This window comes from Mustela nigripes, chromosome 6, assembly GCF_022355385.1.
Source record: "Mustela nigripes isolate SB6536 chromosome 6, MUSNIG.SB6536, whole genome shotgun sequence".
In the NCBI taxonomy this organism is placed as follows: Eukaryota; Metazoa; Chordata; class Mammalia; order Carnivora; family Mustelidae; genus Mustela; species Mustela nigripes.
The window spans coordinates 10,575,547-10,601,002 of record NC_081562.1 but is presented as its reverse complement, the minus strand read 5'-3'; the positions used below and the strand labels follow the sequence as shown (position 1 = coordinate 10,601,002).

At 55.2% G+C, this 25,456-nt stretch overlaps 1 protein-coding gene across 2 annotated transcripts; it reads right to left on the bottom strand.

The window, feature by feature from the left end:
- Positions 1 to 6,542: 6,542 nt before the first annotated feature.
- Positions 6,543 to 15,629, bottom strand: SSTR3 (somatostatin receptor 3). Of its 2 annotated transcripts, none has more exons than XM_059402076.1 (2): positions 15,026 to 15,629; positions 6,543 to 10,040 (listed from the first exon to the last, which is right to left on the bottom strand). In XM_059402076.1, exon 2 carries the CDS (start codon positions 9,998 to 10,000, stop codon positions 8,741 to 8,743), a length of 1,260 nt encoding a protein of 419 aa, XP_059258059.1. In that variant the 5' UTR covers positions 10,001 to 10,040; positions 15,026 to 15,629; the 3' UTR covers positions 6,543 to 8,740. The 2 variants fall into 2 exon arrangements, with proteins under 2 accessions (XP_059258059.1, XP_059258060.1); XM_059402077.1 differs by lacking the exon at positions 15,026 to 15,629 and adding an exon at positions 10,161 to 10,890.
- Between the last annotated feature and the right edge of the window lie 9,827 nt (positions 15,630 to 25,456).

Sequence of the window (25,456 nt, the reverse complement as noted above, 5' to 3'; positions counted from 1 at the left end):
ATGGCCTGACCCAATTACTTAATGTGACCAGCAGAGACTCCGTGACCCAGGATAGACCCCAGTCTTTGGCTCAAGGTCACAGCTGACCGAAGCCAAAGCTGGAATGAAAGTCAGACTCTCCCAGCTTTCAGCTTTGTGCTGCTTTCACCTCTCAAGCCTCCCAAGTCCTCCCCCCTACCCTGACCTACTTAGGAACCCCAGGGGGTCCCCCAAAAGCAGATTGAGGTTCTACAGCATTGAGAAAACACCAGGGCCACACTGGCCATGCCCTCTATGTGGCCCTGCCTCAGGCAGCATTCCCAGGGCGCTGAGCCAGGGCTGCAGAGGGTGGGAGCCATCCTTCCCACCCTCCCCCTGCTGCTGTCACCAGGGAAAGGGCTGAGTCAGCAGCACCAGAGTGGCTGCCTCTGAGCCCTTTGGCTTAGAAAGCCTAGCCTCAGAAGGAAGGGAGAAGGGAAGACAGATGGGGGATGGGGAGCGCAGCTTGGGGACACAGGAAGTTTATCCCATGCTATGCCAGCCCTCTGCTCCAGGCCACACTCAACAGCCGCTCTGCCAAAGGCCACTCAGCCCATTTAACAGATGAAGAGACTGAGGCCAGGAAAGGGACTCGATTTGCCAGGTTCTAGGGCTGGCTCCTTTGGCTCCCAGCCAGGCCGAGAGCCCCAGAAAAGGGCTCCTTGTTCTCTTTGCCAGTTGGAGGCAGGGTGGACAAGAGAGCAAGACTCAGATATATTACACTTCAATATTTTCCCTCTCACTCTCACTCTGCCTAAAATACCTTCATCTGTGCAGCATCCGTGGTCTCCCAGCCATTCGGAGGATCTTCCCAGCTGGCCAGGTAGCTTGGAGACAGAGCCCCAGCCCGGGGGCAGACAAAACTGGGTTATGTCCCAGCTCCAGCTCCTTCTAGCTGTTTGACCTTGGGCACACTCCCTACTTCTGAGCCTTGGTGTTCCTGGGCCAGAGGGACATAAGGAAGCCAAGAGCACCTGAGCGATCTGGTGGGATACCCGATAGGGGTCCCCTCTACTGGCCACCCACCAGTGCTTCTCCGTGGTCACACTCTGAATAGGGTAAGGGTATCAGCTCCTTCTCATGCACACCTGAGTCGGAAGCCCTGGGACCCAGGTATAAAAATAGTGAGTGAGTGCTTACAGAGTGCTAGGACCCCTCATGTATTTTATTTTTATTTTTTTTTTTCCTCATGTATTTTAAAAAGATAAAATGTGTGCCTGTCAAAAGGTGAGACAGAAAACATGATTCCTGGAGTCAGCATTGCAAGTTGTGAATGCCAAGTTGCAGATTTAACTGCTCAGGGTCACTAGCCAATTAAGAAACTCAACAAAGGCAACCGCGAGCGCCACCTGCTGGGGAGAGCCAAGGGGCCCCGCGGTGGGTGTGACCCAGCCCACTGGGCACCCACCTCATGGAACCGGCGACCTGTGATGCTCCCCACCCGTCTCATCCCCTTCGTCGGGAGCTAAGGGGGTAGCAGAGGGCTAGGAGAAGGATGAAAGGCCACTGCGACGTGCTCGGGGCTGGCTGGGACGCCCAAGCACTTTTTTCCAATCCCCTCCCCACAAAGTTGGGGAGAGGTTGGCCAGAGGTTCCAAGGGACCCTCCCTCTCCCAAGCAGTTCGTCCCGCTTCCTCCTGCGCGGAGAACCCCAGACTCGGTTCTACTACGGAGGCCTTCCACTGATTAGCCAGGGTGGGTTGGGTGAACATTACCTCCGGACTCAGTTTCTCCACCCTGGGCTTTCAACACCCCATGTCTGATCCCGAGTTGGGCGAGTTTAAGTCCATTTTACAGAAGGGGACACTGAATCCCCAAGAGGCCCAGGGAAAGAAAGAGCCAGCAGGTCGCGGGGAGTCTGTCGGCCGTCTCCACCCCCACCCCGCCCCAGAAGAACCCGGCTAACTGTTGGGGGGAAACTGAGGCTAAGGAACAGGTGCAGCAAGTGGCTCCCTCCCCGACGGCCGACCAGTGGCAGAACCAGAACGATGAGGCAGCCGCCAACCTCCCGGCTCCGCTTGGCAGAAGTAAGGAGAGACTCCCCGACCCCCGGCCCACCGGCTTCGGCTTGGACCCCTGGGAAAAGGCAGTCGCCGGCAGCGGGCCCGCCCCTTTGGTTGCCAGTCGATGCCCTGGAAAAGCAGGGCCCAGGGCTCAGGCAAACCGGACCCTCAGGCCAGCTCTGCTCCGGCTTCTGGGCCTTCACCCGAGAAGCCCAACCCGAGGCGGCTCCTCGGCGCCAGGGAAGGGCCCCCGCGCGTCCAGCCCAGAGCGGAGCCGGCCAGGAGCCCACAAGGCCGGACTTGGCCGAGCATCGCCGAATCCCGCCAAGTGCTGCCGAGGACAACCGGGCAGAGCCGACTTTGGCCGAGCCTGGCAGGGGCGGCCGAACATGGCCGAGTCTGACCGAGTGGAGCCGAGCGTGGCCGAAGAGAGCCGAGTCCGGCCGAGCGGAGCGGCGACCAGGCGGAGGTTCCGTGGCGCCCCCTGCCGGACACAGAGCACAGCGCGGGCCTCGGCCAAGCCAGTCCTCGGCCTCCAGGTCTCGCGACAGTCCTGTGAGGTGAGGTTATGAATAAAGCCCATTTTATGGATGAGGAAACTGAGGCTCCAAGCGCTTCCGAGGCCAGCCCGGAGGCCCGCAGAGCTAAGCAGTGGGGCCGCTGGGGTTGGATCCTGATTGCGTGGCTGACAGCTCAGCGGACGGCCGCCCACGTAAACAGGCCTGTGAGTTTGCTTTGTTCTCCCTGTAATTACTGCTGTTCTGTGGCCCGAGAGCAGCAGAGACCTGTCTGATGAGCGGAGGGAAGCTGAACCTCAGAGTCAACCCCTCCTTACAGACGGAGAAAGTAAGCAGGCTCTGGGTCGTGTTGAGCAAACGCAGGACTGACCATTCGGTGTGCCAATATTGACATATTTCCAGGTAATTAGAGCAGATAACAGGACGAGGAGGGCCCCTGGCCTCCTTTTCCCCACCTGCCGGCCCCACAAGCCGGCCACGGGGGACGTGGGCTCCTGGCTGCCTCTGGGCTGTGTTCCTGGGATGTGTGAACCAGGACCTGAGGTGTCGGGGACCCTGGAGATGACTTCAAGTGTGGCCGAGACATTTTCTTTGAAAAGGAACCTTCTGCACACACACGTGCACAAGTGTTTGCCCTTCGTTCACACCTCTGGGCTGTAGGGCTCCCTGGAGGGTGGCAGAACCTCCAGAAGGCCATGGAGTCCCCACGGGCCTGGGCTGTCCTCACACCTGTCTGGTCTTCCCCAAGGATATCATCTGCCAACACCCAGTGACCACCAAGGAGCTGGCATCAGTGGCCTCAGAGCTCTCTCCACGTGCCGCATTGCCCCTGCCACCTTGCCCCCCAGTTTCACAGTTTAAAAAACAAAACAAAACTGTAGACACTGGACTGGGGGCTGGGAAAACAGCTTCTTGGTCCCGCTTATGGTATCATGACCCTGAGCCAGGTGTTTGACCATCCCTGGTCTGACCATCCCTGGTGTGACTGTCCTGTCCTGTAAACGGATATTGGAGCTGTCCTAGGTCCAACAGTGCTAGGTCCTCAGTACCTAGACCGTCTTTCATAACTCCTCTTTGGTGCATGCACTCCAGTGTCCTCTCTACACTCAGCTGGGCCGTCATGCCTCCTGAGGAGTCTTCCACCCCCCCTTACCCGTGGAGGGATCCTTCCTTCCTTCTGAATGCACTTCTTGCATTCGTTGAACACAGCACCTAACACATCAGGCACAGTGCTTAACTGTGGAGAAATATTAACTCATTTAAACCTCCCAACAATAGAAACATCTGCTCTCAACCCCATCTCAGAGACAGGGCTTGCGGGGAGAACACAGAAAGGTTGATTAACTGCTTCAAGGCCAAACAGCTAGTGAACGGATGAGCCGGGATTCAAGCCCAAGCAGTTCCAGGGGTCATGTGCTTCAGAACTGGCTAGTTTATCTATTCTCTTCCCTGTGACTTCCTTTGCTCCTAAGACTGACGAGCCTTGTAACTTCTCTGTCTTCAGCTTTTTGCAATTGGCAGTTGCTCCCCCAAATACTTGCTAAATGAAAGAGTGAGCGGGCCAGGAATTATGCAAGCCCTGGAGGGCTTGCAAGAGGAGGGACCATAAGTTCTGTTTTGCAGGCAGGGAACTGTGTTCGCTCCCTGGACCTGCTATGACCAAGTACCACGAACTAGGTAGCTCGCAACAGAAATTCATTTGCTCCTGGTTCTGGAGGCTGAGCGTTTGAGATCAAAGAGTCAGCACAGTTGCTTCCTTCTGGAGGGCTCTGAGGACCTCCCACTCAGCTTCTGGCACTTAGCTGACAACCTTTGGTGTCCTGGGACTTGTAGAAGCCTCACCCTGCAACTTCGTGTGCTCCTGTCTGTCCAAATCTCCCCTTGGCTTAAGAACACCAGTCACACTGGATTGGTGGCTCACCCTACCCCAGTATGACCTCATCTTAGCTACTTATGCCTGAAAGGACCATACTTTCAAATAAGGTCCCATCCAGAAGCACCCAAGGTTAGGACTTGAACATGAATTTGGCAAGGAGACTCTACACAACCTACAACAGGAATTAACCCCCTACAAGGTCCTGTCTGACACAGCTTCTGCCCCTCAGCTGGGCCCAATCTCTGCTTTTCCTCTTTTTCTTGACAGCATTCCTGCAGGCTCAAGGCCTTAGCACACACAGGTCCCTCTTCCAGGCAGTCAGGTGTCCCCACCACATGCACCCCTCCCCTGCCCTCTCAGCCCCTACCCTATCACACTCCTCTCCCAACTAGATTCTGTGGCTCTCCAGGAACAACAAGGGCACAGAGACAGCATCTGTCTTCCCCCACCGCACCTTCAGTCCAGGGTCAGAGCCTTGCCTACTGTCTGTGCTCAGGAAAATCTTTGTTAACTTAATGAGCTACGCCCAGAGAGATGAGGTAAATGGCCCAGGGCTGCACAGTAGGTTCGTGACAGCGCGGGGCCTCGGTGCCAGGCCTCCTGATTCGGGTCTCTTAGCCTTTAGGGGATGCCTTTCCCCCACAGCCTTCCAGTGGTCTCACCGAGAAGGTCACCAGGGCCTGCCAGTGACGGGGGCAGTGCAAGGCCGTGGCGGGACTGTGACCTTGCATTATCCCGGGGAATGCCTCTCACATTCCTGCCTGGGGTTCTTCCCACCTGTAGAGTGTTTCCAGCTGTGTTTGGCATCCTGTGGAGCCCAGCTGTCACCTCCCGATGGGTCAGTAGCCTCTGTCTCCCCCACATCTTGTAGGTGAGGACAACCTGAAGTCTGGACCCTCAGGCCCTGCGGTCTCCGGGTCTCCCAGCTCCTCCCCCTGCGGTCTCCCAGCTCCTCCCCACTGGTGCGGATGCTGACGAATGAAGTCCTGGTCCAGAGCCTAGTGGCCATGGGCTGTTGCCTGGCAACCGCCTCTGAGAGACAAGTTCAAGGTAAGGCCTTGGGTGTGAGTAAGTTGAAGATCTGGAGAGGGGGAATCTGGCAGAGAGGGTCATCACCACCCTTCCTGCCTGCCCTGGCTCACAGCCCCAGGCCTCACCTCCCCCTGAGGCGCCTGCTTTTCCAATAACCCACAGATTCCAGGCCCAAACCCCTACACAGGTTCCTTCCATCCCCCGGCCCTCCCCGCATTAGATTCAGGATTATTGCAGGCCACAGAGCCAGAGGAGGCCAGAGTCACCGCGTGAAAACTGCACCTGAAGTTTGTGAAATGGAATTGCCCTATTCACTCATTTATTGCAAATATTCCTAGTTACCTGACTTGAGAACACAGTCCTTGCCTGCAGAGGCAAGGCTGGCGGTGGGGCACCCACACGCATGAATGTGAGCGGGCACAGGCAGTGACACATGGCATGGTGGGGAAGCTTGGGGGCTGTGGGATCCAGAGGGGAACCCAGGCCCAGAAACCACTCCCGTGCGACCCCTCGCCGCTAGCAGTCCCTCTGCTCTCACCGCAGGCACACCTGCCTCGGGCACAGTAGACCCCCGGTGTTCGCATTCCCGCGCGTGTTCACGTGTGGATGTGGCTGAGATGCCCGGGCCCCTCCTAGGCACCCCGTGCTCACAAATGCACACACAGTCTCCTGTTGCTGCCTGGGGCACACACCGGCTTTGGGGTCAGGCCAGCCTGTCAGTAGCAGCGTCCCATTGTCTCCCAGGTGAGAAGGATGGGCACGTGACCCACACCTGACCAATCGCCGCACTCCATCACTTTGTCTTTGGTAATTGGCCCAAGGAGCTATCACGTGACCCATCCGGGCCAATCAGCTTTCTGCCACGAGTCTTGCTATTCAGGCACAGGAAAAGACTCTTACCTACGGCTTTGGGACCAAGATCTGTAAGGATGTTGGCTGAGGCTTATCGGGGCCTCTTCCGTGCGCCCTGGAGACCCAGACTCTGGGAAGCCATACACAGAGACCTGTGCACGCAGACCTGTGCGCGCACACACACACACACACACACACACGGGCCCACCAAGACAGACGAACTGGCCCAGGTCACAGCTGGTGTCATGTGTCACTGTCTTTATTGACAAGAGCAAGGGGCAGGAGCAGCGAAGGGTCCCCCTCAGGGGCTTTCCAGCCACCCGTGCTGGACAGGCTCACCTGTCCCAGGAATCAGGAAGGCAGGGTTGGCCAGGAAATGCTGAAATGCCAGACCCCCACATCCTTCTCAGAGGAACCCCAGACTGAGGTCTGGGCCTCCAGCTCCAACATCCATACAAGGTCTTGTTTGGGGAACTTCTGAGCAGGCGAGCTCCCCAAGTCCCGCCTTCTTATCTTTGGCCTCTGCCTCCTCCCCTTCCCCCAATCCTGGGTCCCGCACTGCTCTTACCCCCAAGGGCCAGAGACAGAGAGGCCGCCTGATGAAGGAGCAGGTGTGGACCACTGCTAGTTGGGGGCTTTATAATCTGATACTTTACTTTAAAATCGGATACACCCACCCCTACCCATTGTAGTATGGGGGGCAATTTGTCCAACATAATTCATTCCACCCCCAATTCTGAGCAACTGGGCAGACTGGGACAACCTACTATTTTATGATGGGAAAACTGAACCCCAGAGAGGTCAAGGCTAGCCAGGATCCTGAGTTGAGTTGAAAATTTAGGTCTCCCAATCTGGTTCACGTGCTTTCCCTGAGGACCCCCTTGCCCTTAGCTGGGGTGGGGGATTGAGGGAGTTAGCCTGAGGTGCCACCCTGCCCCGGGGCCAGTCTCACGATGGCCCCGAGGGCTTATCTCTGGGAGAGAATTCTCGTACAGTGGCCTCTCCTGTGGTTCCCCTCTAGCCCCCCTTGTCTTGTCTTCCTTGGGGTGCCCCACATTGTGGCCCTGGAGAGTATAGAGAATGGGGAGGGCTGCTCGCTGACCCGTGGGGTCCTGAGTCTCAGCAATGGCCCTAGGCCACCATCAAGGGGCAGCCCCTCTTACCAGCCCAGGCAGGCCCTCAAGGGAGCCAGCACTATACCTTCCAGCGCGTTTCCTTTCCCACCCTGACCCCAGTCCCTCCCCTGACCGCACGCTTTCCTCGAGATTGATCGGGGCCGGGCACCCACAGCATGCCTTCAGCAGTGCTGCCGCGGAGCTCCACCCAGAGGGGCCAAGGACAGCATGGTCCTGGAGCAGATCTGTCCTCCTCCCTCCAACTCCCTCTCTTCTTCCTCCACCTTCTTCATCCTCCCTCTCCCCCTCTCCCTCCTTCTCCACCCCATGCTGTTAGGACACTGCCTTTCCCCACCAGTCTGCCTGACCCGGGCCTGCCTTGGTCTCTGGGAGGGGAGGGATGCCAATGGGTGCTGCTATAAGGGGTGCTCCCGGAACCCTCAGAGACCCAGAGACATCCCCCTTCTAGCCACAACCTCACGACATGAGCTGCTATGGGAATTGGTCAGCTGCCCTCAACAGGGGCCAAGTAGGGCCTTGGGTGGCCTCAACTGAACACAGATTGGAGACCTTCTTTATGAAAAAGAATATAAAATTCCAAGTACAAAATGAGATACGGGGCCTTGGGGGGGCCCAAGCGGTAAGGGACCCTGAATCTGGCCTGAGTGACTTTCCTAGAAAATCCATCGCCTCTCAGGGCCAGGAACACGGAGTCCCAGCACTAACATCTGGCCAAGAGGGCCTGGAGGTTATTGAGTTGTTCAGCAGGTGAGGTCTGAGGCCCAAAGAAGAGGAAGAGCTGGCCGAGGCCTTGCAGCATGTCGGGGGAGCTGATGTGGGGCCTGAACAGGTTTGGACCCCTCCCTCCCCTGGGTAGAACTTTCTTCTACTTGGGACCCCAGTCCCTCCCCTGTGATCCTAGCTCTGAGCCTAGGAAATCCAGACCTTGGTGTTGTTCTGAGGGCCAACCTTCAGGCTGGTCCCCCAGGATGCTCTGTCTTTGAAGGGGAAAGCCAGTCTGGCCTTGTCCCCTGAACCTGGACCCCGCTCCGGAAGGCCAGCTGGGGGTGATGCCCCTCCAGACTTCTTATCTAGCAGAGCTTGTCCTGGCTGATTACTCCCATCCCTGAGTCACAGAAAAGAACGCAAGGCCCAGAGAAGGAAAGGGTCCTAGGCAAGGTCACACAGTGAGTCTCAGCGGCTAGGATCAGAGCCCAGGCCTCCAAACATCCCATCGTAGGCCTCTGGCACCTTGGAGAGCATGCCCTTGGTATACCCACAGCCTCTGTCCTGTCCTGGGGGCACGCTGGCCCTCCATAGGCCCCCCTACAGATAGCTGATGTGCAGTGTGCCTGGCTTGTCTCCCGCTGAGGCCTCTTGGGGGAGGAACTGCTTGTCCTTGTTGACTTTGCCACTGGGCGGTCGCTCCTGCCTGCTGGTGCCAGGCTGCGCAATGAGGCTGACCCGGCCATTCATCTTCCTCTCCCCCTGCTTCCCTGCCCCCTCCTCCTCATCCTCCTCCTCCTCGTCCTCTGCCGTCTTCTCCAGAGGTCCTCCGGCTGGAGGCTCCTGGCTGCGCACACGGCGGGAGGGTCGCAGCAGGACCCTGTGGAAACCCTGCTTGAAGCGGTAGGAGAGGAAGCCATACAGGATGGGGTTGGCACAGCTGTTGGCATAGGGCAGCGCCACCACCAGGAAGTAGAGGCCGAAGAAGGCGGGCTCCTCGGGCAGCGGGCACACCACGTTGACGATGTTGAGCACGTAGAAGGGCATCCAGCAAAGGACGAAGAGCGCCACCACGGCCACCACCATGCACGTGACTCTGCGCTCCGAGTGCCGCCGCCGCTGGCACGAGGGTGCCCGCACCCGCCGCCCCGCCGAGCGCACCTTGACCACGATGAGCAAGTAGCAAAGACAGATGACCAGCAGCGGCCCGAAGAAGCCCAGTGCGGCCGTGTAGATGATGAAGCCGGCGCGCCAGGCCGCCGCCGGCTCAGGCCACTGCATGTGGCAGGTGCTCATGCCGTGGGGTACCCCCGAGAAGACCACCACGGGCAGCACCACCACCGCTGAGGCCACCCACACGGCCACGCTTACCGTGCGGGCCACCGGAGCCGTACGCCAGCGGGCAGAGCGCGTGGGGTGCACCACGGCCAGGTATCGGTCCACACTCATGACGGTGAGGCAGAAGATGCTGGTGAACTGGTTGATGCCGTCCACGGCCATGACCAGGCGGCACATGAGGGAGCCGAAGGGCCAGTAGGATAGGGCATTCTGGGCTGCCAGGAAGGGCAGCCCCAGCATGAAGAGCTCATCGGCCAAGGCCAGGTTGAGGATGTAGACATTAGTGACCGACGGGCTGGCCGTGTGCTTCAGGACCACGTAGATGACCAGGGAGTTGCCCAGCAGGCCCACCACGCACACCGCCAGGTAGACGAGCGGGATCAGGACTCCGCTGACGGCCAGCCCTGCTGCACTTGGGTCCGCCGACCCATTTCCCAGGGTGGCGTCTGGGAGCCAGGCTGAGGAGGTGTTCCCAGGTTCCAAGGGTGTGGGCGCCGAGGCCGGGTAGCCCGGGGTGTCCATGGCCAAGGGGGTTGGGGGTGCTCAGCAGTCAGCTATGGGCCTGGAGGAGGAAGGACACAGCCACGTTACGGTGCATGACGGCTTTGTCGGCACTGCCCTCCCCCCTCATCACACTGACCTTGGAGGCCTGTAGTGTGCCCAGACAGACTTTGACACACACCTTTTACTCGGCAGAGGCCAGCAAGGTGGGCCCGCAAGCTGTCCCCGCTTCTCAGAGGAGGAGGCTGAGTCTCAGAGAGGCGAAGTGGATCTCGCCACCAGGGTGTGGTGCACAGTGACGGCAGGGACCTTCGCTGGCCTGGGCACCACGGTGTCCCCTTCCTTCACCTTTGCAACTGTGTGCCTGTGCATTCTCCTCATATGTCTAATAGAGGAGCGGATGGATCATTCAATCAGCCCATGGCGACAGAGGCCCTTCCTTCCGTTAGTCAAGCATCTTTGACGCCAATGCGTTTTACGTACGATGTGACTCAACGAAATCATAAAACAATACGTATCCTTTCTACAGAGGATGCTCTGACTGGCAGAACCCCAAGGGGATCACCCACGGCGATAGACGGAATGTGTTCCCCCACGCTCCAAATTTGTATGTTAAAATCCTAACTATCCCCCCCCCCAGAGATGGCATTGGAGGGCGGGGACTTCTGGAAGTGCATAGGTCTTCAAGATGGAGTCCCCCCCATGGGATCAGTGCCTTATAAATGGCCCCAGAGGGCTCCCTCACGTCTACCATGTAAGGACACAGCAAGATGACTGACTATGAATGAGGAAACAGGTATCACCAGACCCTGAATCTGTTGGCACCTTGATCTTGGACTTCCAGTGTCCAGAACTATGAGAAATAAATACTGTTTATAAGCTCCCCACCCCCCACTTGTTATAGCAGCCCCAGAATGGATTAAGCCACCAGCAGGTCTCAGTCCTCACGTTTGAAAACCAGTGCTGCGTATCCCAGGTCTTTAACCTTGAACCTGGGTCTCTAGATGAACTGCAGTGGGGGAGGGGTGGTCCACGAACCCCCTAAACTCTGCTGCAAGTGAATGCGTCCATGTCTTTTCTCTGGGCGGAGTCCAGAGTTTTGATCAGATTCCTCAGATTCTGAATGGAGTTAAGAACTACAGGCACACGGGGTGCCTGGGTGGCTCAGTCGATTAAAGCCTCTGCCTTTGCTCAGGTCACGATCCCAGGGTCCTGGGATCGAGCCCCACATCAGGCTCTCTGCTTGGCGGGGAGCCTGCTTCCCCCTCTCTCTCTGACTGCCTCTGCCTACTTGTGATCTCTGTCTGTCAAATCAATCAATCAATCAATCTTTAGGGGCGCCTGGGTGGCTCAGTGGGTTAAAACCTCTGCCTTCAGCTCAGGTTATGATCTCAGGGTCCTGGGATCGAGCCCTGCGTTGGGCTCTCTGCTTGGCAGGCTGCCTGCTTCCCTTCCTCTCTCTCTGCCTGCCTCTCTGCCTACTTATGGTCTCTGTCTGTTAAATAAATAAATAAAATATTTTTAAAAAAGAAAAAGAAAAAAGAACTACAGGTACAGCTATGTCCCGTGTCCTGGGAATCGGAATGCTTGGGGACCTCCCATGCCGAGCCCAACCCCCAGTGCCCCCGAAAGGCCCTGCCTGGGGTGGCTAGCTGTGAACTTGCCCGGTGGGCACGTGGCACCTATGTTGGAAAATCTCACAGCACACTGAGGGTATTTATAAGAAGAGCCACCCCCCCCCCCGCCGCCCAACCCTGCATCCTTGGGGAAGGCTTCCCAGAGAAGATGGTGTTTCAGATGGGTCTTGAAGCATGAATAAGAGTTTGCCCAGTGACACAGTGGGAACAGTCATGCCCACTCACGTCATTAGTCCCTTTCTTATCACACATCCCATGTATTCTAAGGAGCTAGAACTGACTCTTCCCCGTTCCCCGCTAGACTGGCTTTCCTTAAATGCAGAGACGCCCTCTCAGCTTTGAACTGTCTCCTCGTCCCTTCACACAGCACAGGCTCTGCCTCAGTGTTTGAGGCGTTGAATGAATCAGAGGAGCCCGGAGGGGCCAATTCTCAATGCAAAGGGGGGTGAATTGCTGATAGCAGAAATTCAACCCACTCTCGCTCGCTCAGAAAGACCGCTCACCTCCGAACCTGTGACCCTCTCTCAGGAGGCCCAGTTAGAGGCCAAGTCTCTTCTGGGGCCTGGACTCTCCCTGCCCTTTCTTCCTGATGACCTCCCCCAGCCCCTTGGTTCCTGTCTGTCCCTGCCTCTTCCTACAGAAAACGCTGAGAGAAAAAGAAAGCCTCCGATATCCCCACTCTGAGCCCACACTGAGCCTGCATCATCTCCCGTGGGACCTGCCACCTGGCTGCCCTAGCCAGACACTACCTTTAAGACGCAAAGCTTCTGGCAAGGAAAAGCACCCCAACTTGGAATAAACACCCCTGGGTGGGTGAGCCTGCCAGTTTGCCCCTGCCTGAGGACCTTGGATTCCTAAAGGCTCTGAGCACCAGGCCCGGCAATGATGCGGAGAATGGCAAAGATCCCCTTGGCATTGGCTCCCCCCAAGGATACCCCAGGCTTACTGGGCTCAGAGCAGCCCTCCCTGATCCTCCAGCCCCAACCTGTCATCACCCCCAGGACCTCATTAGCCCTCCTGAGCCTGGGACACTGGCACTAGGAAGGGGCTATCTGGATGCTGGGCTCATAGGATCCTACCAGTTCCTCCAGCTCCTTGTTATTGACCCCAGCTGCCAGATTCCAGGCAAAGCCTGTGACACACAGCATCCTATGGGGTCTTATGGGAGAGGGCCTAGTGTTGTCCCCACCATTAGACAGGGTGCAAAGAAGAGGCCACACAGTTCTGGTCACACAGCTAGAAAGGGGCAGACCTGTCCTCCTCAACACACACACACACACACACACACACACACACACACACACACGCTCATACTCCTCCATTTCACAGGCCGGCAGACTGAGGCTGGGCCTTGGGGAGGCCCCCAGCTGGCATCCCATTATCCCCACCAGCCTATGCAGAGCTCCCTTCCCTGTTCCTCGGGTTCTTGAACTATTAAGATCATGGGCTCAAACCCCTGGAATCTTAGGATCCTAAATATAGAATGTAATTTCTTAGAATGGAGTTATGGAGGCCGAGATCTTTAGACTCCGTGTCCTTGAATCGGAATGTCAGAATTCTTGAATGCCAGAATCGGCCCTCTTCCACCTGGAATTGTGCACCCTGAGACCTTGGAGTTCCTTCTGGCTTCCTCAGCCTGGGAGCCCTACGTCAACCGTCGGTCCACCTTGCCGCCCTGTGCGCGCATCCTTTTATTGCATCCCTGTGGGGCAGCCAATCACAGCCCGGGGCCGGAGGAGGCAGGAAAGTGCCAGGCTCCTGAGAGAGGAGCAGGGAGCTGGGCAAACCTAATATCCAGGATGCGGGGACAGATGCCCCCAGGGAAGCCCAGAGGGAGCTCTGAAGACGCCCCCATCCCTGCTCAGACACACGTGTGTACACTGCATGCACACACACGTGCTAACACACAGGGCCCCAGGAACACAGCATACCCAGCCAGGCCCTGCCTTTGTACTGGGCGGGGGATGCCACAGACCCTCCCCAAACCGCCTGCTACCCCAGAAGACTATGCCTCTACCCTCATCTGGTCTCATCTTTCTTGTCAAAGTTGAACAGGCTGGGCGCCAGAAGGAGGAAGATTACAGCTTCCCGTGGGCAGAAGCCAACCTACAATTTAGGTGCCGTCCTTTCTTTTAGGAGCTGGAGTCCTGTGCATGATCTAGTTCATGCTGGGGGAGGAGGCACTTTTCCTCCCTGTCTGGTTTATCTTTGGCACAAGCTTGCCTGAAAGCTGGGGGCGGGCTCCTCGGAGGACTGTTGGAGAGGGGACAAAGGCCCAGAGACAGCAAGTGGCGGCCCTGAGCCACACAGCAATTCAGGACAGCCCCTCAGAGATGCCAGACACCCCAACCACTTTCCATTCGTCTGCCCCTATCCGCTTACCCTCTTGAGCGCTGGCTCAGGGGTGCAGGAACCCTGAGCTACTTAGCTCTTCAGCCCCAGCACCTGGCGCAGTGCCCAGCCCTGGGAAATGAGGGCAGACCAGGCAGGTCAGCAAGTAGAACTCAGAGCGAGGCGAGGCATTGCTCCCGGGCACGGGGCTCAGACCCACATCAAGAGATCCTCACAAAGCCCAGGACAGAGGATTTTTAGAGAGGAGGACGCTGAGACTCAGAGAAGTTCGGTAACTTGTCCAAGGTCACTAGCTGGTGAGTGCGAGACCCAAATTCAAACCCGGTTCTGTCTGTTCCTCAACCATCAGTACCTCCTGGCCCTGCTGGCTTCCCTTGAAGGCCCCTGTCTGAGAGGAATCCAGGACCGGAACCAGGGATGGCCCCGAAGCCTGCAGGCTGATGCTCCCCAGCCAACCGAGTTCTGCTTTACCTCTGCAACCCCCGGCCTTCCCCCCAAAGATCTAGATTGTGCTAATCAGTGCCAACAGACTCACTCCCATTCCAGGCCGGGGGTGTGACCCCCAAGAACACACCCTGCAAGCCCTGGGCTGGGGGTTTGGACTCTGCCACGGAATGATAATCCCCAATTACTGTGCGACCTTGGGCAAATGGCTTCCTGTCTCTGGACCTCAGTTCCCACCCGTTCCAATGAAGACAGGTAGATCCACCTCCCAGGGTTGCTGTAAAGATTAAATGGGAGTGCGCTGAGCGTGGTGCCCAGCACAGGGGGGAGCTCAAGGAAGTTGGCCCTGGGGCCGAGGCCCAGGGTTTCTTCCAGAGCTCGGACACTCTGCCACTGTGTGATTCCAGTTTTCTAGAATCATGGCACGAGAATCTGAGATGAACTTGTCCCTACCCCCCAAGCCCACCAAGAGGTCACAGGGAGGTCTTCTTCCTCCCTGGGCCTGCCCACTCTCTCCCAGTCCCCAGCCGCAGCTTCCCAAGCTCCTCCCGGGCAGAGGATGGGCTCCAGCACCCCACCCTCGGGGACCCCCCCCAGGCCCCAGCCTCCTTACCTGCCCATGGGGTGAGGGGTCCCCCGCTTGCCGCCAGGCTGGTTACCATTCTGCTGCCCCCTCTCCCTGCCCAGTCCCCAAGTGCCCAGAGCACCCTTAGCTGGGGTCCCCACACACTGCCCACTTCTAGACAGCTTACAGGCCCGAGCCCCTTCCTAGGCTTGCAGCGGCCACGGCTGCCCACAGAGACTCTCCCATCTGGTCTCCGGCCCTGACTTTCCACGGGCGCCTGGTGCGTCACCCCCCCATCTCCAGGACACGTCCTGGAGGAGGGGGGGGGGTTAGAGGCACAGAGGGGGGTCTGTGGGCAGGAGCTCAGTGTGGGGGCGGACAGAGAAACTCCCAAGGAAAAGAAAAGGGGAGCAGGGACTGTCGGAAGCCAATAGAAATAGAGGGGAAAGGGGGGTCGGTCGGAGGTGGAGAGAGAGGCAGAGGGAGAAGAGAGTGAGTGGGTGGAAAGCCAGAATGAGGGGGAGTGATAAGAAATGCGTGGCAGGGAGAAGAGAAGCAGGAGCAGAGAGAGAAGGGGCGAGAGGGAGATGCAGAGAGAGGCACGGATGGAGAGCGGAGAAGGAGGAAGGAGAAGGAGGGGGTGGCGGGCAGAGTGACAGAGAGGGATTGTGCCACAGATGGTGACATGGAGAGCCAGGGAAGGAGGGAGCAGGAGTGGGGGGAGGGTGCGGGAGGGGCCGGAGAGCAGGTGCAGGGAGGGGGGAGGGGCGGCAGGTTAGGGAAGGAGTGGGGGGGATGGAGGCAGACCCTGTTACCGAGGAGATTTGGCCACCCACGCTGGCCCTGGCTCCGGCAAGCGGAGGGGAGGTGGGGGGGGCGGTGGGAGAAGAGAGCGTGGTGCTCAGAGAAGCTGGATGCCCCCCTAGGCCACCGTGGCACATATCCCCCAGGGCGACAGCTCAGTCCCGAGGCCAGGCAGGTGAGGGACTGGGCAGTGCTGGGAGGGCAGGGGGTGAGCACTGGGCCGGGAGTCCACGGTCCTGGGAACAGGCTGGACACCAGCCAGAGGAAGGGCGGGTGGGGCAGCCTGGAGAGCCCGGGGCGTGGTGGGGTGGAGGGGGTTTGTGGAAAGACAGGTTAAAGAATACATATTTCAGGCTTTTGGGGGCCAAGGGCAGAATCAAAGATATTACACAAGAGAAAACAAATGTCCACTGTTTATAAATTGACACAGTTCAAAATGTAGTAATAATTGAGGGCAACATTGTAGGACCCAGGTCTGCTACTGGGAAGAGTGGAATTCTCTGGGTGGGGGGACGCCATGCTAATTAGAGTTCAGGTTAGCATTTCCTATCCTCAGGTCGGTTGCAACCTATCCTCAGGTCGGAGTCAGCAGCCTGGACAAAGGCAGGTGGTGGGCAGGCTTGGCCAACACGTGGTCTAGGTACTCTGCCCGGGGCCTGAGCGGCCTCTGGATGTGTACCCCGGCTCCGCTCACCCACCTTGAGACCACCAGTGAGTCGACCCTCCTCTGGGCCTGTCTCCTCATCGGGATCGTTGGGAGATTGGACTGGATCATTCCTAAACTCTTTCAATGGGACCATCATAAACATCTGGGGGTCTCTTAGCAGTGGCAGCTTTGGATGAACCCCCACCCCCTGCTTCACAGGCATCCGCCAAGGCGGCGGGGAGCAGAGCAGGGTATCCGGCTTACAGATGGGAAGCTGGGTCCCAGAGAGGGAAAGCGATCACACAGCCAGCAAGTGGAGGAGAGAAGGGCCCCATGTTAACGGTGCGTTGCTAAGCGCCTTCCCCGCAGAGCAGCCTTGCCCCTGCTCAGAGGGCGAGTGGGGACCAGTCAGAGAAGGGAGGAAGGAAGGGCAGTGAGTCTTGCTTGGGCACCTGCGGTGTGCCAGGCACCATCCAGACCCCTTCCCATCGCGCTCCATTCCTCACGACTGGGGCGGGGCAGGCATCAGATTTTTCCAGAAGAACCGCTCTGGCTGCCGCAGCGCACAATAGGACTAGGAGCACATCTGCTTCCAGAGGCTTCTGGAGGCCCCGTTCCTCTATGCTGTCCTTCCACCTGCGAGGGGTCCTAGGCAAGCCAGCCCCTCCCTCCAGCCCCACTGTTCTGTCTGTGCAAGTTCCTGAAGAGTAGGGGGGCTCCAGAGAGCTCCTGGGAGGGAGGGAGGGGCTTCCAGGTCTCTGTCCCTCTGCTGTCGAGGCCCTGCTAGGGCTTCTCATCCCCCTCAGAATTAGGCCCACCCCGGGCAGCCCTCCAGGCTTTATAGCCCGTTAGTCTTGCCTCGGGCCCCTGCCTTGTCCTCTGCTCATTTTCGTCTTCCCCGAGCTCCAGGCACACCCAACCTTGCCCATTCACTCATTCATTGACTCTAGATGGGGCGAGTTCAGGTCTCTGAGATAGTGAGAGGGACAGAGCAGTATTTAGGGAGAGGGCCCAGATGGAAAGCAGAGTGGCTGCAGGGGAGGGAGGCAGGGGAGGCGGCGGAGGGCCCTGTCTCAGTGCGCATGGGTGGAGAGCTTCACAGGTGGGAGCAGAGGAACTTCTTGACCTAATCTCTGTTCTTTGAAGGCTCACCAGTCAGGTACTGATGACAGTGTTTGTCTCCGCAGGGCCTTTGCACAGGCTGTGCCCCTACCCTGGCCACACTCCTCACGTAACCCCACTATGTGGGAGATGAAGTCCTCCCTGAGGTGGCCTCCTCCTGGAGGCTTCCCCGTCCTAGATTAGCTAGGCCTCTCCTCTAGACTTCCCAGCGACACCAGCCTCACCATGTCCCCAGGCCTGGCACCGGCTGGCACAGAGTAGGTGTTCGCTGCGTGTCTATGGAAGAGAAGAAGATGGGTGGGCATCAGGCAGCAGGGTGTGGAGGAGGGGAGACTGTAATCCATCAAATGTCTGCTGGTAGCGGGTCCTGGGCAGCAGGCTGGGGCAGGTGTGGCCTGAGTCAGACAGCGTCCCCCAGACAGGGACCTTACCCAAGCTGATGTAACCGAGGGATCCCTGATCGATGTCTCCTCCTGAGGTGGCAGGGCAGAAAGAGGATGTGCGACTCCATGCCTGTGAGCCCTGGGAGGCTGGGGAATCTAGGTGTCCCCCAGAGTCAGAGCCGGGAGGTGGCCCCACGTGGCCTGGCATCGAGGTCCTGGAGCATGAGAGCCTCTGACCTCAGGCCTGGCACGTCAGTGCTGTCGTGTCTGCCTGGTATACTGGAGGGACTGCCTGGACCGCCTCTCAAAACCAGGACAGTGATATGTCTGCCCCATCACACTCTGACCTGCCCTAGATCACGTCTAGGGCCGTGTCTCCACCCTCAGACTAGAGGGCTTCACCCTCAAACTAGAGACCAGGGACTTCGTCTCTGCCATCAGACAGGTGGTTTCCCAAAATTTGGGGCGTAGTTTCCTCCCATTCCTGAGAGCCCAGATGGTGCTGTCTCTTTTCCCTTTTCCCCTACAATGACTAGGCCAGAGCCAACTGTGGTGTAGACTGGGGGCCTGAGCTACTGATGCTCCACTCACTGGCTGTGTGACCTCGGATATGTGACTTAGCCTCTCCGAGCCTCTGTCCCTCAGCGTCAACACCTGCTGCGCAGGAGTGGTGAGATAATAGAATTAGTTAATCCCTATATACAGCAGCAGTTCCCAGGGACGCCGAGAAGCTGCAGGCAGCATGAACCCCACTGTCCTCCTCTGTGGCGGGGACAGAAGGGCTAGCCGTCTGCACAGATGCACCTCAGCCCCTGCTCTGGCCCAGTCAAGCAGCGTGACTCTGTGAAACCCCTCTGCTAACTTCCTCCTTCGTTAGAATGTGTCCACCTTCCTGTCTGGCCCTGGGTTTTTATGAGGGTCAAACAGAGGAAATGCCTGTGGGCTCCTGGCCCCCAGCACCATGCTTCATGGCTTCTACCTCCGACTCTGCTTTCTGACCTGATCACTGCTCTCCATCCCCCAAGTTTCCCTTCTGGGCCAAGCCACCATGGCCTCATCCGTCCCCCTCCTTCTGCGCTTGCCCCACCTCCTCAGGGGGGAGAGTGAGTCCTTTAAAAAATAAGTCATGCCGGTTCCTTCCTCCTTAAGACCCTCTAGGGCCAAGGGCTGGCTGCTGTAGAATGAAATCCTCTATCCTTTCCGTGGCCTGAGGGGACCATGGAAGCTGCCTCTGCCTGCTTCCTTCCCACTCGCCCCTAGGACTTGGCTAAAAATAAAGGCAAATAAAAAGTAATTACATTACAGATTAAAAAAGAAGACAGAGGAGGGAGAGTCAGAGAATGGGAAGGCAAAGTACTGTTTGCAAGTAAATTTTAAAAACCAAAGTGATAAAAAGACTTCTAAGAGCAGAAAATAGCTGTCCTCCCGTGGCCTTGACCCTTCCCTGTCCTGAAAGCAATTCTACCCTCTGAGCTCTTCCTCCTCGTATTTTCTCCATCTTGCCAAATATTGGATTTATTTTTCTAGCTTCCGATCCTTCAATTTTGTCCTTTATCTACTGACTTCCTACTACGGTAGATGAGGATTGTAGATTTCTTACACACTCTGGTCCCTTCTCTCCACCCTATCCATGAAATGACATTTTCAGTTAAGGGTGTGTTCAGTGGTTTCATTAGGAATGGACTGTAAACATTATTTTCCGCCCAGCCTGGAGTTCATAATTGTTTCACTTTTTTCATTTACTTCGTTGTTGTTGTTGTTGTTGTTTTTAATATCTCAGTTCTCTAGGACTCTGTACTTGCAAACACTCCTCCTGCTTTTTAAAAAGCTCACAGGGAGTTTCCAGGGTCTGAGCCCAGTGAGGATTTCTGCCTAGATGTGTCTAAACTGCTCCCCTCTGTCCTGGTTGTCCTCTGTGTCTGTGCGAGGCTGAGACTGCCCTGAGAGTCTCCCTTTAATGCTCTATCAGCAATTCCCTTCAGCATTTTCCTGTGTTAGATCCCACTTTTTGAATCTTCCTCCTTAGTAGTTCACTCCCTGATTTTGTGGGTGCACATCTTCTGGTAATTTCCTGAGCAAGTGCATATATTTGAGAAGAGTTCATTCTCCTCACACATCATTTGATAGCTGGGCTGGGTATAGAAATCTAGGTTGAGAATTATGTGAACTTGGAGGATGGAAGGCATCTGTCCATATGTTGAGCTCCCAGTTCCACTCTTTTTTAATTTTAATTTTTTAAAAAAATTTTTAAACATTTTAATTTTTAAAATTTTATTTTAATCTTTTAAATGTTTAAAATTTTTATTTAAATTTTACTTAGTTAACATACAGTGCCCTATTGGTTTCTGGAGTAGAATTCAGTGACTCATCATTTACATACATCTCCCAGTGCTTATCACAAGAAGTGTCCTCCTTAATACCCTTCACCATCTATCCCATCCCCCCTACCCACCTCCCTCTGTCGAGCCTCAGTTTGTTCTTTATTGTTAACAGTCTCTGATGGTTTATTTTCCTTTCTCCTTTCCCTCCCACCCCTTCCCATATGTTCATCTGTTTCTTTCTTAAATTCCACATATGAGTGAGATCATATGGTATTTGATTTGCTCTGACTGACCTATTTCACTTAGTGTAATACATTCTAGCCCCATCTGTGTAATTGCAAATGGCAGAATTTCATTCTTTTTTGACGGCTAGGTAATATTGCATCATATAGGTATAACCTCTTCTTTATCCATTTGTTCATCACTGGAGATTTGGACTCTCCATGGTTTGTCTTCTCAGTACCATTCCTATTTTCAAACCATTGTGTGTAACCTGAGGTTGTTTTCCCTTTATTCTGGAAGCTTCTAGGATCTTTGCTTTTTCCCTAAATTTCTGCAATTTGGAAATGCTTGTGTTGTGCCTCCCCCACTACAACCCCTCACAACATAGTCCCCCCACCAAGTGTTTGGGGGCACTTAGTGAACTCTTTCAATCTGAAAATTTCTGGACAAGATTTTTTTCCTTTCTTTTTTTAGAGATTTTATTTACTTATTTATTTATTTGAGAGAGAGGAGAAGCAGAGGGAGATGAACAAGCAGACTCCGAGCTAAGCACAGAGCCCAGTATGGGGCTCAATCCCACGAACCCAAGACCATGACCCAAGCCAAAATCAAGAGTCAGACCCTCTGCTGACTGAGCCCCCCCCCCCCAGCGACCCTGGACAAGATTTTTCTATTGTTTTCTTTTGAACCTCCTATTATTCACCTATTGGCCTCCTAGAGTAACCCTGTGATTTTCTTTTTGTTCACTTTTACCATCTTATTTTCCCTTCTAGGAGTTGTTTTTATTATTGTTGTTGCTCACTCTGTTTTAGCTTCCAAAACTTCTATTTAAAAAAATTTTAATAAACACATTTCTAATTTCTTTTTTTATTTTATTTTTTTATTTTTTAGGGTGCCTGGGTGGCTCAGTTGATTAAGCGACTGCCTTCGGCTTAGGTCATGGTCCTGGAGTCCCAGGATTGAGCCCTGTATCAGGCTCCCAGCTCCACAGGGAGTCTGCTTCTCTCTCTGACATGTTTCCCTCTCATGTTCTCTCTCACTCACTCTCTCTCTCTCAAATGGATAAATAAAATCTTTTTTTTTAAAAAAAGGATTTTATTTTTTATTTGTCAGAGAGAGAGAGCACAAGCAGGGAGAGCAGCAGGCAGAGGGAGAAGCAGGCTCCCTGCTGAGCAAGGAGCCCAATATGCAACTCGATCCCAGGGTCTTGGGATCATAACTTGAGCCAAAGACAGATGCTTAACCAAATGAGCCACCCTGGCATCCCACATTTCTAATTTCTAAGAGCTCTTCTCTGTTTTCTGATTGTTCCCTTGTCATGGTCTTCTATATTTATTTGTGGGTGTGATAGGTTTCCTTCTCTCCCCAAGGATAACAGTGATGGTTTCTTTTAAATTTTCTTGTGCTCACTGCCTTGTCTCTATTTCTTGATAGTTCCTTTTCCTCAGTTTGTTTGATTGGGTCTCTTTCATGACAGAGCTTCCCTCAATTGTCCCTTCATCTTTGTTACCCATTCATTTTTCAGGATAAAACAATAAAGCTTGGATCAGGAACTCTGTGTCAAAGGGTAGAGCTTGCAAGATAGCAAACATCTCTGGAGGGACAGCTGGCTCTTTTGTCAAGGATACCTAGCTGTTACTGAATATCAGCCTCTGTAAGACTTTTCTCTGGGGGGGGGGGTCATATACTGACCACAGATTCATCTGGGATAAGTATATACCTGGGTCCTAGCATTCCTGAACTCAGCCAGGGAAGGGGCTAGTGTCACCTTTTGAGTATTCAGACTTCCACTGAATTCCTCTGCATCAGTCAGCTATTGCTGTGTAACAGACAACCACACAGACCTCTACAGTGCCCAACAATAAGCATTTCTTTTACTTCACACCTTCAGGTCAGCTGGGATGAGTTGATATAGGCTGGGCTAAGCTAGGCAGATCTGCTTTGAAGGTCAGCTGGATACTTCTGCCCTTGTGTTCCTGGCACCAGTGGGCTTACCGAGGCATGTTCTTTCATCAGGGCAAGAGAGCATGCCCAAGGGTACAAGCACAACTAAGCTCACTTATGATGCACATGCTAACATCCCACTGGCAAAAGAGCAAGTCACAAGGCCAAAGCTAGCATCCAGTGGAATGGGCAAGTAGCTCTGACCCTGGAGGTGGGCGTGGAAGGAGTGATATCTGCTGAGCATAACCAAACCACTACATCCCAAATAATCAGTCTGGGGTCTCACCCCCCACCTGCCCTGTAGCTGGCATCCTTGGGTCCAGAAATCTCTGGTTGGATCTTCGCGCCCAGCCTAAGGACGGGTGGTTGCCCGGCTGCTTAGTGTAGTGGGGAGGCCCTGCGGGTCTGATTGCTCCTTAAACAAACTTACAGATAACCCACCAATTTTCAGCCTCCTGCCTTGCCATCTGTGGTGTCTGGGTCCCCTACTTCGGAGCCTCCCAGGGGTTCTGCAAGGTCAGTTTGCATCTCTCCCACCTCCAACCCCCCACACCCCACCTCAGAACAGCAGGCGCTTAAGTTTGCCTTCCCTGGGCTCTGTTAAATCATTTACCACCCCTCCATCTGCTCTCCAGACTTGTATGCTGTGGTTCAGGGTCACAGGTGTCTCCTGGTTTCTTTGAAGATGAGAGTTTATGTTTCTGTTTCATGTTCTCCTTATTGTCATGGCTCTTTTTCAGCAAGGGGGAGGGGACTGAAACATCTCTACCCCAGCACCTTGAGACCAAAATCTCGTCCTTGCTCTGTTGCATTCGCTTCTGTGGTATGTGGATCAACCACATGGCAGGGGCTGATTTGCTCTTCTGTCTGTCTCATTAGCCTCTGAGCCCCCAGGGAGCAGAGGGCGGGATCTCACTGTCTCTGCACCTCCAGCCCCCACACAGCTTGGCATGGAGCCCAGGGTTAGTACATGAACTGAACTTCAAATTTCATGGATGACTGCTCATCCATCTCACCTACCTTAGGGCCTTCAGAAGTCTTCTAGAACCATCTTAGATCCCTGTCTCCCTCCCCAGAGCCTACCCTACCTTCCCTCGTACAGCCCATGAGACCCAGGAGGAGTCAGATGTCCCCAGAGGTGGCTATGTCTCTGTTGGGGAGTCAAGAGGATAGGGAGGAGAGGGAAAAAATCAAAGGAAGAGATAACAGAGACCTCAGCCCCGGAAAAGTCACTGTTTTAGTATACCATGGTATTGTTTCTCATGATTTTATAAGTCCGCTGAAATCAGTTGGATGTTCTTCTGCCTCATGTGATTTTGGCTGGTACCATCATCATCCGGGGACTTGACTGGGCTGTACATCTAAGATTTCTGATGAGCGTGACAGGTCCCTTGGCATGGACGGCTGAAGGCTGGGCTCAGCTGGGTCACTGGACGGGCTGGGTCTCTCTCTCCATTAAAGTCTATTCTTCCATCTGCTTATTCATTTACATAAACAACATGCACTTATCCAGCATCTACGAGGTGTCAGCTACTTGCTAGGGCCCTGGTGAGCCATCCAAGCAGAAGGGTCATTTCTCAGGGCTCTCTGTTGGCTCTGAAGGGCTCCCCTCCCTGGGCTGCGAGCTCCTAGGAACAAGCCCATGCTTGACCCACCCTCAAACCCTGTGTTTGCTGCACAGTCCCCATAATGATTCGTTAAATGAGTAGATGACTGAATGAAACCATGGTCATACAAGCATTTTTTAAGGCAAGAAGCACACACTGTGGCATCTGAGAGGCACAACTGTTTGTAAATGAAAAAGAACCCCTGAGCTTCGCCTGGCGGGGACAGCGGATGCTGGGAGGCCCGTGAGGTGGTCACGGCTACCGTCCAGAGAAGAGATGCAAAAAGCCCAGAACAGGGAGCAGAAGCGGGGCCAGATAAAGGGGTGGGGTTAACATACAACGAGACGCCAGATTTTCCAGTTCTGGTGGCCATTGGATGCTGGGCGAGGGAATTAGGGGAGCCAGGGGGACCCCCAGGCCTTTGCTTTGGAGGAAGGAGCAAGGAGCAGCCAGGCTCTGAGACCGGAAGCCCCAAATGAAGTTGCTCATCCAGCAGGTGCTTTCCACACCCACCAGGAAATGACATCATGGCAAGGCTCCCAGTCTGATGCCCTGATGCCTAGCACGGGCCTGGCGCTGCTAGGTGGGTGTTCAGGGATGGCTGCCTTTGGAGTGAAGAATCACCAAGTTGTCAGCTTCCGCGCGCAACCAGCAGCTCTTCCTGTTTCAAAACCAGCTCCTCACCTACTCCCCTGGAGGTTTCTCTTTCCTACCAAAAGGGCCTCTGGTGCTCAGCCACTTCGCAGAACAGAAGTGAGTGACTCACCCCAATGTCCAGTGACCGTTGGACACAATGATACAGTGGAAAGAGCCCCAGGTTAAAAAACCTAAAACATCAATTACAATGCTGTCAGCTAACAGTAATGGAGGCCTGACCCACCACGTCGTATACCATCCGTGGTTTCCTTTTCCTTTTGTTCCCATAACAAGGCAGATTTTGACATTGGCTCAGCTGCCGACCAAAGGTGTCAAGGATCCAGGCTCTTTTCATTTTTCTGCTCCTCCATTCTGAACATGTTAGCGTGTATCTTCATGTTTGTGGTTTCAGGTGAGTACGATGGCTGCTGCAGCTCCAGACATCACATCAGTATTCATCAGGGAAGGGATGGGACAAAGGGCAGTGTCCATTTTTTGGTGGTAGAGAACAAACACTGTTACAGAAGTCACCTCTCCAGCTGACTTACCCTTGCCTTTTGGGCCAGCGCTGTGTACCCTTGGGACCCCAGCTGCAAAGCAGGCTAGGAAAACAAGAGTTTTAGTCTGGGGCTGGACACCATACTGTTCTGCACGGAACTATGTGTCTGTTAGCAAGAAGGATGGGGGTAGTGGAAGAAGGTGGGAGAGTAGAGTGTCTGCCCAGGTGAATTGAGCTCTAGCTCTGGCTCCCGTTCCCTCCTGGGCCTCAGCAAAACCCAATGGCTAGAACCTCC

What these genes read in the sequence shown, in the direction of transcription:
- SSTR3 (XM_059402076.1), bottom strand. Translation starts at nt 10,000, where the DNA reads ATGGACACCCCGGGCTACCCGGCCTCGGCGCCCACACCCTTGGAACCT.